Below are 14733 nucleotides of genomic sequence, written 5' to 3'. Positions count from 1 at the left end.
CTGTGTTTCAGCAACACCTATTCTAGCAAGGCTTGCTCCCTGTCTGGATATTCCTTCTCACTGATTTCTGCTTCTAAGTAGTGCTAATCAAAAACGGTAGTAATTTTTCATCCCCTAAATTACATGCAGATGATAATATATTTTCTCAGAGAGTACTTCCGACTGTTGCCCTCAACTTGTAGTTATAGTTGGAGGACATTTCAGCTTAAACTAGGAAAAGGCTTGAAATAAATTTGCCTTGATAAAAAGCACCACACATATAGAGATGTTAAAGCTTTGTCATCTAGTGCAAGGTCCATCAGCTTAATCCAATTGGTTTAATAGTGGATATAAACTTAACATTGACTCTCATGTGTGTCTTTGCAGGAACAGAGCGTAGCCATACTTTGCAGGGAAAAGAGTGCAGTCAAAAGGAAATTCTGTACTGAACACGTGTGTTTTCAGAATGTGGGTTTTACTCTTTGTAATGTAATACACGAATAAAATATTCTGACAGTTTAAATTGCACAGTATACCAGTTTCACTGGTGTACCTGTGCTTCTGTTTCACATAGTAGATATATATGCCTGGAGAAAATATGAATGATCTTCTCCTCCTAGGGCAATCATACTGCCATTCTACCTAGAAAGCTGAAGCTGCATTTTATTTTGATATATTTTATTTGGTCGTGAGTGTATTCTGTAACTCTATTTTGCTTGTATGTCAGCAGTGCTCAGATGAACAAAGCTGGGTCATACAATTATCACTAGGGGCTTCTGACAACGTATATATTTACTTTGGATTCCCCATTCACTTTGTTGTCTATCTTGGCATCTTATTTTGTTGCTAACCACAGACCTCCTCATATATATGGTCAGTTTTGATTGTATGTTCCTTTACTTCTACTTCTGTTGATATATTTTATGTAAAACAAACTAAGTCACGACCTATTGTCTTCAAAGGTTAAGTTTTTATCTTGTGGAAAGGAGTATTAACTTCCCTACCGAATTTTTAAATTATTCTCATTGCACTCAGTTTACAGCCTGAGTTTTAAAATGCACCATTAGTAGAAGCTTGTTATTTTAAAATATTATTTAAACAGTATCTTAGTCTTGACTACTCATTAAGTTGCCACATCTCACCAGCAGCTTCTCTGGGCCCTGGGCTACAAGGGGCAGTGCGGTAGCACAGCATTAGTACAGATACTCCTTGATGCCTTCGGCACCTCCGACTCCCAAAAATGCATGACCTGCTGGTGACTGTCAAGACCGCCACAGAAGCAGTGGGCCATCTCCTCTGCCCACTCCAGAGGCCAAGCAGCCACAAGTCCCCAGTTAAATTGAAAACAGCTTGTGTGAACTCAGAAATCAAATTAACCTTGTTTCTTCTACAGCAGAGGTGTTATTCCAGGATCTCTCATAGCACTAATTAGAAAAGATACAGCTAACCTGTGAGTTTCTGCATGATAGGACATTTGTCCAGCAGCAAAAGCATTCTGGGTTCCCGGACATCCCTATCTCGTGTTTGGCAGTAAACAATCTGAATTTTCAACACTTCGCAAGCACCAGAACAATTGCCACTATTGGCTAGAAGACAAGTTTAAAAAGCCCAAACTCTACTTTTAGCCCACTATTAGAAGAACTTTGCCATAATATATTTATATTTCCATACTCTATTTGTCTTCTAGGACACATGAAAGCAGAAAAGAGCTGGCTGAAATAGCTCCTTTTTACTCTGATATTATTTATTTCCTCATTTATATTTTTCTTTTACTCCTAATGGCTTTACAATTAAGCCATAGACACATTCCATATATGCAATTCGAAACCTACTTCCCACATTTGACCAGTTCAGTGATTTTAGTTTTATCCTTATTTCATATCCTTATTCATATCTTTATTTCACTGAGATTCTGCCTGTTGTCTCCTACCTATCCATCCATACATTTAATCCAGTCATTATCCATTCCTCCTCGTTCACATCACAGTTCTTCACTTTTATTAACATTCATAAGCCTAATCCTGTCTTTGCCAGAAAAAAAAATATTCTGCTCTTCCCAAAGCTTTAATGTTCCAATCCTGAATACTTCAGTACATGATACCTCATGCTCACCTCAAACGCAGATCCCATAAAATGAAGGAATCGGCAGTGACTCCATGCACATTTCTGATTATTTGTAGCTAAGCATGTTACCAAGTAGGTATGCTTTCAAAGTCCTCGCTGATTTTGTTAACCACGGAGACCAGTAGCAGGACTAACTTGAATGAAAGTAAGCCAGACAGCAGTTTGATTTTTCATTTTAGCAGACTGTTAAGTGTAACGCATCTTGGATAAAAATAGCAACTTCAGGTTAGGGACAAGCTAGAATCATTGTTTTTGTGAAGGATAAAAATATACATTCAATAACAATATTATTTTTTTCCACCATAATTTAAATAAGCATAATGGGAGCACAATTACAGTATTTCATCTTAATATTTCTTTTTTTTTCCCCCTCTCCTTAGATATATCCGGTAGAATAAGAACATCTTACATAATTGCGCAAAAGAAAGGACAATGAAATACAGATTATAATTTTTATTGCTTTTGCAAGACCCACATTCACAGACAAATGCTGTATGTTTGCCTATGAAAACACAGAGCAGCACTGGTGAATTTACGCAAGCAACATGTTTTAAGACTGCCAGCAATGAAGCATCATTCAAACTGCACTGTATTTCATGAATAAGCCTGTAATGTTACACTGTGATGAATCTATTTGCCATTCAGTGGTGTGATGCAGTGCATAGTAATTATAATAAAGTGCAAGGGGGGCTCCAGCTTATTATATGCATATGGATTACACCAACGTCTTTAGGATGGACATTTAGATCAAGGTAGGAGGAGAGAGACAGAAATAGACTCAAGGAATGTAAGAAAGTCCTCATCTCAAAGTCTGATGGTATTCTGAGAATCTATATATTCAATATACACACTCACACACGCACACCACGTTAAAGCAGCAGAGAGATCATCTTGAATTATAATGCTTTTCTCTTCTTTTAAAAAAAAATTTATATAGCACATTACACTTGTTTTCTGGTAGACAGCTGGTGGAAATTTCTTTAGATAAAAGAAATAGTATCTATCATCAATATTTTTAATGGATTTAAGGGAAAAAAAAATGAGAGACCCCTTATAAAAGTCCCCTTTCCTCCCTAGCTCAGGGGACTGACTTGTTTTTCAAATTAATTAGAAGGAGAGTCTTATATGAAATACAGCTGGTCTCAGTAACATCTGCCTTGCATCATGCTGTTTGATTTTCTGTTTCTTAGCTTTTTGAGATCCAGATTCTTTCTGGTTTGTTTGCACAATGGAGAGATTAATTTGAAGAATAGGAAAGAGATATTCATTGGTTTTAACAATGCTATTCATTAATATGTTGAGGACCTGATCTGAGGATATTATTTGCATTCCCTCCAGACTTTGAGTTATCATGGTATTTTCTTCCCCTCTTGCAACTCCATAGTGTACAGCACAGCCTCAAACTATGTGTTGGACAAACACAACAAAGAAATAAAGAAGGGGTCAATAGAAGCTCAGAGCTACAAACACATTACAGGCAATATACAACACCGGTGGTTGAATATTGACCTCAGGGCAGTAACTCTATTTTGGCATGCCATGCTACAGCACATGAACACATAGTCATCTTTACAACACAGAGCGGAATTTAAGAGACTCACATAATTGCCTGCGAGAAGGTACAGGAGCACTTCCAAATGCTGTGCCCTGTAAATAAAACACATTTTTTTTTTCTTGGAGCAAAGGATGTCAGATTAACAACAGCAGCAAATGAAAAAAATGACACAACATGAAGAAAATGAAGGCAGTGAAACAAAATAGAGACTGTTTAGATAGAGGAGCTTCTTATTACTGAAGAACTATAGTTCCTATTTTCAGATAAACATAAATTATGGTAGAGAAAGTTTTTATGAGTAATCCACCCATCGGCAGACACAATGAGCCAGAACGAGAGAGAGAGAAAGAGAAGACAGAGAGAAAAAAGTATCAGCATAAGACAGGCATGCTCACACTTGTCAGAAATTAAATTTGATGGGAAGGACAACATACAGAGCATATATTGAAATGGATTCCTTTACGAAAATAAAAAGGCTCCATTATATCAGTGTCTTAGCTGATACTGTCACTGTTTGAAGGTAAATTTCAAACAGGTAGGAGAGCTAGCGCAGGAATAGTTTGGTCCCTGTCACTCCCCCCTCGTCTTCTCTCCATGATTCTTTCACAAGTACTCACTGGGGCAGCTGGATGACAGCTGATAGGAAGCCACTTTGGTAAGTCCCTGATCAATAGAGGCAGGGTGCTCTTTCAGTAGAGAGCGCTACAGCTTTTCTTATTATGCCAGTAATTGCCAGGTAGCTCTGAAATACCAGCTATGCACATAAAGAAAGTATGACTCAAATGCCAGGCAAGTTATATGGGTTGGGATCTATTGACAAGACTCTTCCACACACGCCCAACCCTGTGCCTCCCAAAAGACAAACCAGTAACAGAAAGCTTGAGGAAGAAGAGGATTAGAAAAAGAGAAACCCTACCGTACCACGTTTGCAGAGCAGCATTAAAACAAACCAGGTCATCTCATTCTGAAACTAGATAACGCATTATAGCTTTGCTCTGACTTTGTGTCCAAGGCTCCGCTTGCCTTCCCAGTGTAACTGGGCACTGATCACTTGGACTGGGTAGTCGGTGGTGACTGAATATGGTAATAATTACATTGCATCTATTCCCTACAGAAAAATGAAGCACCTGAATCATATGAGATCCAAGTGGAGCTTCACTTCCTTTTGCTATGCACCATTTCGAATTAAAGACTGGGAACTGATTTACCAGGCATTTAGATATTGCTACACACTTGTTTTCTGTATTTTTCAGGTCTTTTAAAATTCTTTTTATTTTTATCTGGCAAGGGCGAAGGACAGATATGCGCATCTGGCAGGCACCACAGAGAAACCACCTCTAAACTACTCCTCCCCATCTGATTTTATTTAACGAAAACCAGCATGGCCCTGATGACCAGTTACTTCAGCCGCGGCGGCTGTGCAGCTGAGCCTGCAGCTCACGGCGCGCGGGCCGCATGCAACGCCAAGCAGCGCTGCAGATGCCGTTTGTCTCGCTGTGCCCAAAGCTCGTCAAGCCGCGACTAACTCCTTCCTACGGCTCTCAGAAGAGGTGGCCCTAGTCACAAGGAGCCACGGGAGCAGGCTGGGGGTAACTCACGTAGGCGCTGCGAGACCCCTCTCCTCCCCGGCCCCCGAGGCTGCCGTGCAAAGGCATGAAGCTCTCCTGTCACCCAGCGCGAGGGAGCGAGCAGACAGCGTGCCCGGAGTCCGTCCCGGCCGAGCGGCTGGCGTGCCCCAAACGTGCCACCCCGCTGCCCCCGCGCCTATTTGGGGGGTTAATTCAGCACCGCCGAAGCCCAGCTTTATCTCCCCATAGCCACATAAAGCTACCGAAGGACAAGTAGGCAGGCCCTTGGTGAGGTACCAAATCTGATCGTATGTTTGGCACTTAACTTGCTCTTCCAGAAATAATAATTTCCAGTGCTCCTAGAAGTATCTTCTAATCAAAATGCAGTTCTTTGAAATACTAAGAGTACACGCATTCATCTACAAACACCTGCTTAAAGGCAGATTTCTAGTAAAGCTGCGGTGCACACGTGGTACCTCATACTACTCAGAGAAGCTGTCCAGAAGAACGCTCCCTGATAGGAGTTAAACCGGGCACATTAAGGCTACTGATTTATTTCTAGGAACTGGAATATTCACGGCATACATTCTCAAAGAGCTCTAAAACTTGATTTTTACCCTCCTAAAGGTAACAATTTTCAATTCTTCATTTAAAGACGCTGAAATGATCTGTGAAAAGATACACAAAAATGAAAAACGCTAAGTAGATTGATCTGACAATAGTTAACTGACTGACTGCTAATTTACCAAAAGGACTTTTTTCCACAATTTTCTATTATTTTTCCCTGATGAACTGAAAAGAAAACATTTAAATGAACTCAATACATACAATTCCTTCAACCAAAGGACTGGGAATTTCACTAACATTCATCATTATTAGTCACTATTATCACTATTGAAACCAGTTAAGTAATGTACTTCTAATAACCTAATACTCCTTTGAAAGGCAAAATGCAGATGAATTTGACTGCATTACTTTTTCATATTTCTGAGTAAATGGCCTTTTTAGGGGAAAGGATAGATATACATCTTTAAACCAGAGCCTCCTTTCCTCTTCTCCCCTCCTCCTCCTCCAGAAATAAATGTTATCCCCTTCAGCAACATCTGGCACCATGATAATGGGCGTTCTCAAAAGTAAGCAAAGACAAGTTCGGACACTCTCCATGGAAAACTCAGGCTCCGTCAAAACTCTTATTAGTGACATTTCTCTTTGAGTCAACACTGAACTAATGTCTCATCATCCTCCAGAGCATACTGTACATCAGGGTGTGTCATATCTCTGACAAAATTTACTAGCCAAGCCCTGGCCACTTCTGATTAAAGACCAGTCCCATGACACGTGTTAATAAATAATGAACCTGGAGTGTGGGCAGAGACTGTCAATAGGATATTCATATTCTTCTTACTTAATAATCTCTCACAGTTTTAATCACATACAGCTTTTTCTCTTGCTTTTTTTTTGGTTTCCTCTCTGAGTTTGGTTAACACTTTTTCATTCTTCTCTCTGTGTATGGTAACCCTTTTTCATCCTAAAGGTGGAGAGACTTCCTTGGTAACTTAAGTGCTAAATAGCGTATTAAGTTTTTCAAGTGCCCTGTGATTCCTGGAAATGTAGAAGCTCATATAAGCAGAAGCTTTTATATTAATAATGTAGAGGCATGTAAGCACTGCAGATGAACTGAGTTGCCTTGTTGTTACTATGTTAACGTTTTATAAAGTTAGCACACTCACCGAATGCTTCTGAAGGACTAAATCTTCCCTACCTTTTAGCTGCATAATTTTAATCCAGGGAGATTACTTACACATCTCTCAAACAATTGCTTCTAGTATACAGTAAAGTTCAAATTTTGGTTCTACTTGGCGTCATTTTTTAATATTCCAATACTGTGCTACAGTTGCATTAGGTGTTAAGTATTAACCAACACCTAACACCTTAACTATGTGTTAAACATTTACATGCATATTAAATGCATGCAACTCATTTTCACTTTAAATGTTTTAAAAAGCTGTTTTAGAGGATAAATAAAAACTGTTAATAATGGTATCTTCTGAACCTTCATTATGTAAACGCACAGAAGAGAGGTGCAGTTTCACAGCCTCAGGACCACTGTGCACGCATTTCTTGTTTGTTTTGGTTGATAACTCTGGCTATGTCTACTCAAGGTCACTTAATATTTTATGTTAAAATCTAGACCCAGCCAGTCCATACTGTCACTGACAAGAAGCAGGAAAAAAGTTTTCCCGACAATTATATTCCTTACTTTTCCTAATCACTTAAATCAGTGCTAAAGACCTTTTTGTCTTAACGTACATAAAATGAGTCTGCCTCTAATTCATTTAACAAGGAAGAGATTTTTAGAATTATAGCCCTGATATTACAAAGTACATTATGCTTCCAACAAATACCAATGCAGTTTAATGAGTGCAGCAGGCCACACTTCATCATCAGCCAATTAACATGCCACTGAACAATAATTTGTTGTTTGTGACCAGAGACCTTCTGGAGAGAAGGTTTAAAAATAGACAGCCCTTAGATTTCACCTTTGAATAGGCACATGAGGAGAAAATAGGCATCAATATGTGAAAAGTTCACCAAATCGGAAAGAATTAATCAAGATCCGGGAGCCCCTCAGAGCGAAGCTGTTAGGATGCCCCATTTCTAACGCATGCCCGACTCAGCGGAGCAATGCGGGAAACGCAGCTTTTAGGACCGCTTTGCACATTAGCACACTATGAAGGGGAAACGCTCCTGCTCAGGACTCGATTCCTGCCTTTTTACATCCCTTTGGCTCAAAAGGAGCATTGAGATTTGAGTCTCGAGTGCTGGCCCACTATCCTGGGAGGGCCAGAGCTCCTACTCCAGGACTCACGTGTTAAACTGGCTCACGTGATCTACAGGCAGGCACAAGACACATTCGGACACTTCTTGAAATTCAAAAACGGTTTAAAATCTCTGTATAGTCATATTCATTCATTTAATATTTACGAAAACATCAGATGCTGAACTAATCACTAATTAGCTAGTTACTCATGCTTATGACGGACCCCCCAGTAGATTCCCTAGAAAGTATGTTCCCTTTGAAAGCAGGGTAGAGAATAATTTTTCTACGCTTTCCTGTGCCATGTAGTTCAATACTACAGCCTTCGTTCCTCTCAAGAAAAAAAGAGACTTTTATTATCTTTTCTCCCTCCATACAACATATCCTTGCAGCACTGACTCATTGTTAATGCAGGAATGTTTGATTACCCAAGACATTCCCTAAAGTAAACGTGGATTTTATGCACCAAACAAGCTGATACATTGTTGCTCTGTTTATATTTTTTCACTCAGTCATTTGCAATTTCTTTTCACTTAGCTTTCAGAAATGCAATCAGAACATTATAAAACTTGGTTCTTCTTGAAAACACTATCAATTTTTAATCTTCTCAAGGTGAGTACACGACACAATTTCCATCAGAAGTCAGAGCAAGTACTCACTGAAAGCTCCAATGAACTCACCAAGGGAATCTGGCATTAACTTCCCAGTTATTTTATTTTACACCTCTACCAAAACCAGTTCCTGCCAATTTTTCAAGTAACAACCACAAACTCAGCCAGCTTAACTAGCTGTGACTGTTGCTATTCTGGGACAACAGCAGCAAGAAAGTCCGAATGAAAAAGATTCATAATGCAAGGTATTCAATGAAGCAAAACATTCAGGTATGCAGTAGATTGCTATTTGAAGCCTTTCAGTAAAAATATGTTAGCAGTTGCATAAGGTTGCCTACGTCTCTCTAAACTCTTAAGTTATGAGTTCACCTGTTACTAACTCTATCGTACATAGTGACTGAAGTCCTCTGGGTTCACCTTCAGCAACTTGGAAGTCCGAGTACTGCAATGTATGAAATGATCACATCAGTAGAGCTGAACTGAATACCCCCAGTGCAGCGTAACTACACAAATATTGCTGTTCCTTTTGTGTCACTTTCTAGGAGGAAACTTCAAAGATATGTATTGACAGCAGACCAATCAATGCCAGAAGAAAATGAGAGCTCACTACTCATCAAATGAATGTTTTTCCAATAAACACCGTCTTTTTTATTAGAGCACAAACCTATCTATTACATAGTTAACAAAGTCACAAACAAAAAAAAACTTTGATCTTTACAGAGGATACTCATAGTAGGTGACATTTTCCCTAAACAGAATTGTATAATACTTTGACCTAGAAAAAAAATAAATAGCTGTTTTTCATCACAGAAATAAGACTGATACCTCAAAATATTTCAGAGCACTACTAGGAATAAAAAGCACTGTCTTAAATGACATGTACATGTACTGAAGTCTTCATTATTACCACAAAACTGATGCAACATGGAAATTTTGGTAGATGGTACTGTAGTATCGAGTGATTTGACAAACTCTGTTGATGAGCTAATAAACTGAATTCCAATACATTTTTTATTGCCTCATGAGCCATTGAGCTCTGAAGGACAATTATTTGTCAATACATGATGGCATAATATCCATTTATACGTAAGATTGCCCAGAGATGGAAATTTGTTGGATCACTAACACATTCTCCTGCAAGGGCAGAATATTTTTCTTTCATAAACAGAACAAATACTAAACCAGAAGGCCACACACTGATATGATAGCTTTCTCTTGTATCAAGTAGCACTTCACCGGTTGAGTATATTAATGAGATAATTCAGAGCAGTGTGCTGCTCAGCAGGAATAAGTGCAGTAAAAGCTGACTTGAATCTACCATTTCTGTAAAACAATGTCACTGTTAAATGTTTTTAAAAAAAAAATTAAATTCAGTATCATGACATTAGCAGGTCTCCAGATACCATGCTGCCATTATATTCTAAAAATGCAGACTTTATGTCCTTTCTCCAAAGGTTCAGGTTTGGTGGAAGATCCTTATTCATTAATACCTTCTTCACCACTGGATTTTTCTGTGCGCTCTCAACCATTCTGAGCACAAGCTTCTTCCAAAGGCCTTGCACAGCTGAGACCTATATCTAGCTCTCCAGTATGTCTTGATTACTATATTATGACCCATGGCCTCAACATCAGTACTGCCTCTTCCAGCTGCATTCAGAAAGCAGCTTGTAATAGTTGATTTTGTACCATGTGACTCCCTGTCCAATTCTTCACCTTGGCATTATGCCCCACCACTTACCTACAATTACCATGTTTCCGAGATGCCTGCTGTCGGTTTCTTTATTTCAGACGATGGAAGTTCACCCATTGTATTTTTAAGATTTTTACCATTTGGATAGAAGAATTTGTTCTTTGGTCGCCTATTTTTGTGCGAATTGATCCAACGGGATTATGTTTGTTAGGACAGCTCTGCACTGTTCTCTTCCTGAATTTCAATAACTCAGTTACTATCTATTAGTAAGAATTGTTTATGGGTTTGTTGTTTTTTTTTTTGGAGGAACTTACTTGGACTCGATGCTCCACAGCAGCTAGCCAGCCTTCTTGTCTTTCATTTAAAGAAATTCCCATTTTAAATGTTATGTGCTAGGACCACTCTTAATTATGTAGAGCTTATCCACTCTGTATAGCTAAAATTAGACTTCGGGATCCTTTTGACAGGTTGAAGAAATGATCAGTTGAATGCAGAAAGGTGAAGAGTTTGGTATGTTTGAATGATCAGCTGCATAAGTATAAATGAAAAATGGTACTCAAAGTAGCAGTATTACAGACAACAATCAAGGCATTAAAACAGAATGCAAGCAGGAAAGGAATTCTTATTCCTTTTAGAAAGATAGGATTATAAAATGCTAAAAAATATTACATTTCACAAGCAATTGTTTACATCTTAATCTCTTTTATAGCATCATCCAACTTTAACAACAGCCAACATTCATCAGAGGGATTGTAAAGACTGAAAAACTGCTTATCATTTGTGTCTTTTTCCTTTATTAGATTTCAGATTGCAATGTGTTTTTCCTTAAACGAAGAAATAAGAAAAAATATTTTGTTTCTACGGAAGGCAGAAATACCAACATGTGGCATTTACACAACTCCAAAATATTTAAAGCTATATGCAGTTGCAGATGATAGCACAGAGATCACGCATATTTATTTTCCTTTTTTCTTGAAAGCTATACCAGGCATGAACAAAATTACTAATAGAATATAGCCTCAAGAGTGAATGCAACTACACAGTCTACAGATATATTAATATAAATCTGTTCCTCTTCCAAATATCTTCCAAACTGAAGTTATAGCTCAATAAGGAAAGCCTATTCATCTCAAAGTTATCAGTAAATATTTTACTAGCAGTATCTTGGCACATTTTCAGCTCCCAGAGAATTAACATTTACAAGCACTTCTCAGCAATCTGCTTCTTCCACATACAAGTGAAAGACCCTAAAATGTACTTGCACACTACAGTTTGGACTGCAACCTCATAAGGCCAAACTATACATACCGTGTTAATTCTAGACACGATGCCCACAGAAGTCAGTCTTTCTGCGTACCTACAGTCCATTATGTGATTAGCAATAGGATAACTGTTTTTAATGGATAACCCATTTGTTACTGTACATGTATCACATGTTACTGTAGAGCTAGCTTGCATTTGTTAACCAGATGTTTCCTTGGAAGCACCTCAGTAGCAACAATAACAACCTGCTCAAATTGCTTAGGAAAAACCTTCTTACGGATAACCTGTGAATTCCTGCATGTCTCAACATCTGCTGAAATACTGTTCTTCCTGTTTAAAGAAGTAGTTGTAAACATAATAAAAACGTGAAATAGAAAAACAGTACCTCACATTGCAGACATCTCATTCACACTCATAATGTTACAGTAACTTCTTAATCACTGTATGAGCCATCCACCTGATTTTTTATCCTCTCAGGGTACTACTTTCCTTAAGAAAACTTGAATTTAGCTATTCCTGCATTCAAGCTGGCACATGTTGTTTTAAAGCCGCTGCTTTGCTCATTTAAGTCTTTCCTGAACTTGGTCTTTCAGGCCTCTTAGACGCTATTGCCTATGACATCTTTCATTTGTAGCATATTAGCTGTACTCGCTTCAGTAACAGTGTTTCTGTTTTAGAGCTGTGCGCTGGAAATGAGCTTGGAGTGAAACTCCAGGACAGTCTCAGTCCTGACACAACTTCCACAACTTTTCTACTTCTGATCAGCCCTCTGTTCCTGCCAAGGGTCTTCCCTCTGCTGACAGTCTTATCTGGACTGATACTATGTATTTAGGTCCTCCTACTTGCACTAATTTTTCTATATTTAGTCATACTGGCAATCTTTTTTTCTGTGAATGGCCATTTTTTGTCTGCTTGTACCTGTACCATAACCATGCTATGCAGTTCTGCAAAGCAATGTTCAATCTTTGCTTGCACACATTAAAGATCCCATTAAAAACAAAGAAAAAAATTGCATTATATAGCATGACAGTTTAGCTTATATTTTAAGGAAGACAGTTGAAAAGCTACTACGTAATAAATTGTCACATACATTAGAGAGGGTGCTGTGAATGTATTAAGAAAAAGGCGGGGCGCCCACCCTACTATCAGCTTACCAGCAAGCACATGCTTTGTGGTACAGAATACTTAAAGATATGTGAATAGAGTGGGCGAGTCTCAGGCCACATGCAAGTTTGTTTAGTGTTTGCAAAGTCCTTTTTGCCGATATTACATTTAATAAGAGACTGTAGATGTAATGGATACCTCACAGCCCCCCAGGGAGTGTTAAGTTCATTTCTTGTCTGAACCATTTGGCTCTAAGCAACACCTATGAGTGAATCTGATATGGCTCAGGAAGACACGTGATGACGCTGAGGCATGAGTGAGGGGCTCTTTTAAAGGCAGGTCTTATTCATCTCTGAACTACCCCCTGCTTTAATCACTGGGACCTTTCTTTGTTAGACTCAAACGGAGACAAAAAAGGCAAATGAGCGGTTGTGAAGTTAATTTTTTTTTGTTTTCCATTTTTACCTATTGCTGCTTTTGTCTACACATTCCTCTGTCACTGCATATACATACATACACATACATGCACACAATATACTTGGGACATACAAGTAACATATCAAAAAATAAATAAGGCATGGGTGTGTGTACATGCCATTGACTGAAAAAAATCACAGACTCAGACTCATTCTCTTTGGAATGGACTCAGCTGGTCACCTCGTACCCCCTCCTGCATCAACAAGCTCGCACTTAATCCAGGCCCAAATTAAAAATTCAATATAGAGAACAACAGAAACCACTGGAAGATGGTACCTAGATCAGAATACAACGCTGCAGTAAACGTTTGTATAAAGCATAACTGAATCACTAGGAATTCACGTACCAATTTTAATTTATAGTCAGAAACTAATGCTGGAGAATATATATTTATTGCTACCTTTTCAGCACATATTTCTGCTAAAGCTCATTTATTTCTAAAAAACCTCTAGTGCTTTCATAAAGAATAGCTTTAATGCTAAAATGAAGGAAAAAAGAAATATATGCTAAAAAACAATGAATGTGTGAAATTTAGATTTTTCTCCCTATTGCAAACTGCAAATTTATTCACATATATAGAAAGTGCAGACCGGCAACATTTGTTTTGCCATATTAAATAAATAGTTCTACAGTTCAGTACACTGTTTCCCATAATGGTCTCTATCTGAAGTATCCCAGCAAGACAAGCTCCTTTTCTTATTTTTAAGGGATGAAAATGTTTGATTATCTTTGTACAAATAATCATGTGATTAACATTACAGGTTGGGATGCAATTACATTATAGGTCTAATCAGAAGTCACTGGGAATCTTTCATGTCCCAAAGCACTTTCTCCTTTCATAAACACTAACACAGTATCAAGCTCTAAAATACTGTCCACACCAAGACACTCATAGTCCTAAACCAAAACTAGTAGAGAACATTTTTAAAAAGGTCTTGTTTGATTTAGCTCAGTATCATTTTATCTGTCATGTTTAGAAGACTTCATTAAACTAAATATCCTATTACCATTTCTACAATTGCCTCCCAAAAGAAAATGAAAGGGTCATTAAAACACTGAAAGTGAAAGGCCTAAGTGCACTGAGCATAAGGTGGTATCGGGGCAAAGCTAACCTAACAGGGAGCAGACTACCCCTTTCTCCACATAAATTCTTTGAAAAAAATATTACTGTAGATCACCATTAAGCACGTTTCCCCCTCAACTGGATACGTGACCCCCCTCCCCCCCTTACTTCTTGACCTCAGTGTGTTTGAAGGTCAATGAAAGTAGAGCTGGAGAGTGCTCTAGATCTAGATGTAGTGAATTACGGGAAGTTTGGAGCCAGCACAAGATGCAGCTCTTGCTCAATGCTATTAAGTATAAATACACACGAAAAAAAGATGTAAGGCATTTAAAATTTGTCCTCAGATGAAATGTAATAGTAAGACTCTCTTGCGGTGCCCTTTATTACCCCATCTGCTGAAAAAGCAGTTTGGTGATAGACTCCTATAGTGTGTCAGGGAGTGTTTAATTAAGCTAACAGAAACAGTTAATTCCACAGAAGA

At 38.4% G+C, this 14733-nt stretch overlaps 1 protein-coding gene across 2 annotated transcripts in view; it reads right to left on the bottom strand.

Annotated features, from left to right (window-relative positions):
* CCSER1 (coiled-coil serine rich protein 1) overlaps window positions 1-14733 on the bottom strand; it is a 724845-nt gene that overhangs the window by 131458 nt on the left and 578654 nt on the right. Inside the window, exon 10 of one of the 2 annotated variants that reach the window (XM_067297076.1) lies at window positions 3705-3750. The exons of the other annotated variant lie outside the window; for it this stretch is intronic. Coding sequence (XP_067153177.1) covers window positions 3705-3750 — 46 coding nt within the window. The remainder of the gene's footprint in view (window positions 1-3704; window positions 3751-14733) is intronic. 2 annotated transcript variants of the gene reach the window in all.

Source organism: Apteryx mantelli, chromosome 5 (genome assembly GCF_036417845.1).
Source record: "Apteryx mantelli isolate bAptMan1 chromosome 5, bAptMan1.hap1, whole genome shotgun sequence".
Taxonomy (NCBI): domain Eukaryota; kingdom Metazoa; phylum Chordata; class Aves; order Apterygiformes; family Apterygidae; genus Apteryx; species Apteryx mantelli.
The sequence above is the reverse complement of the archived record's forward strand: the minus strand, read 5'-3'. Positions and strand labels throughout refer to the sequence as shown.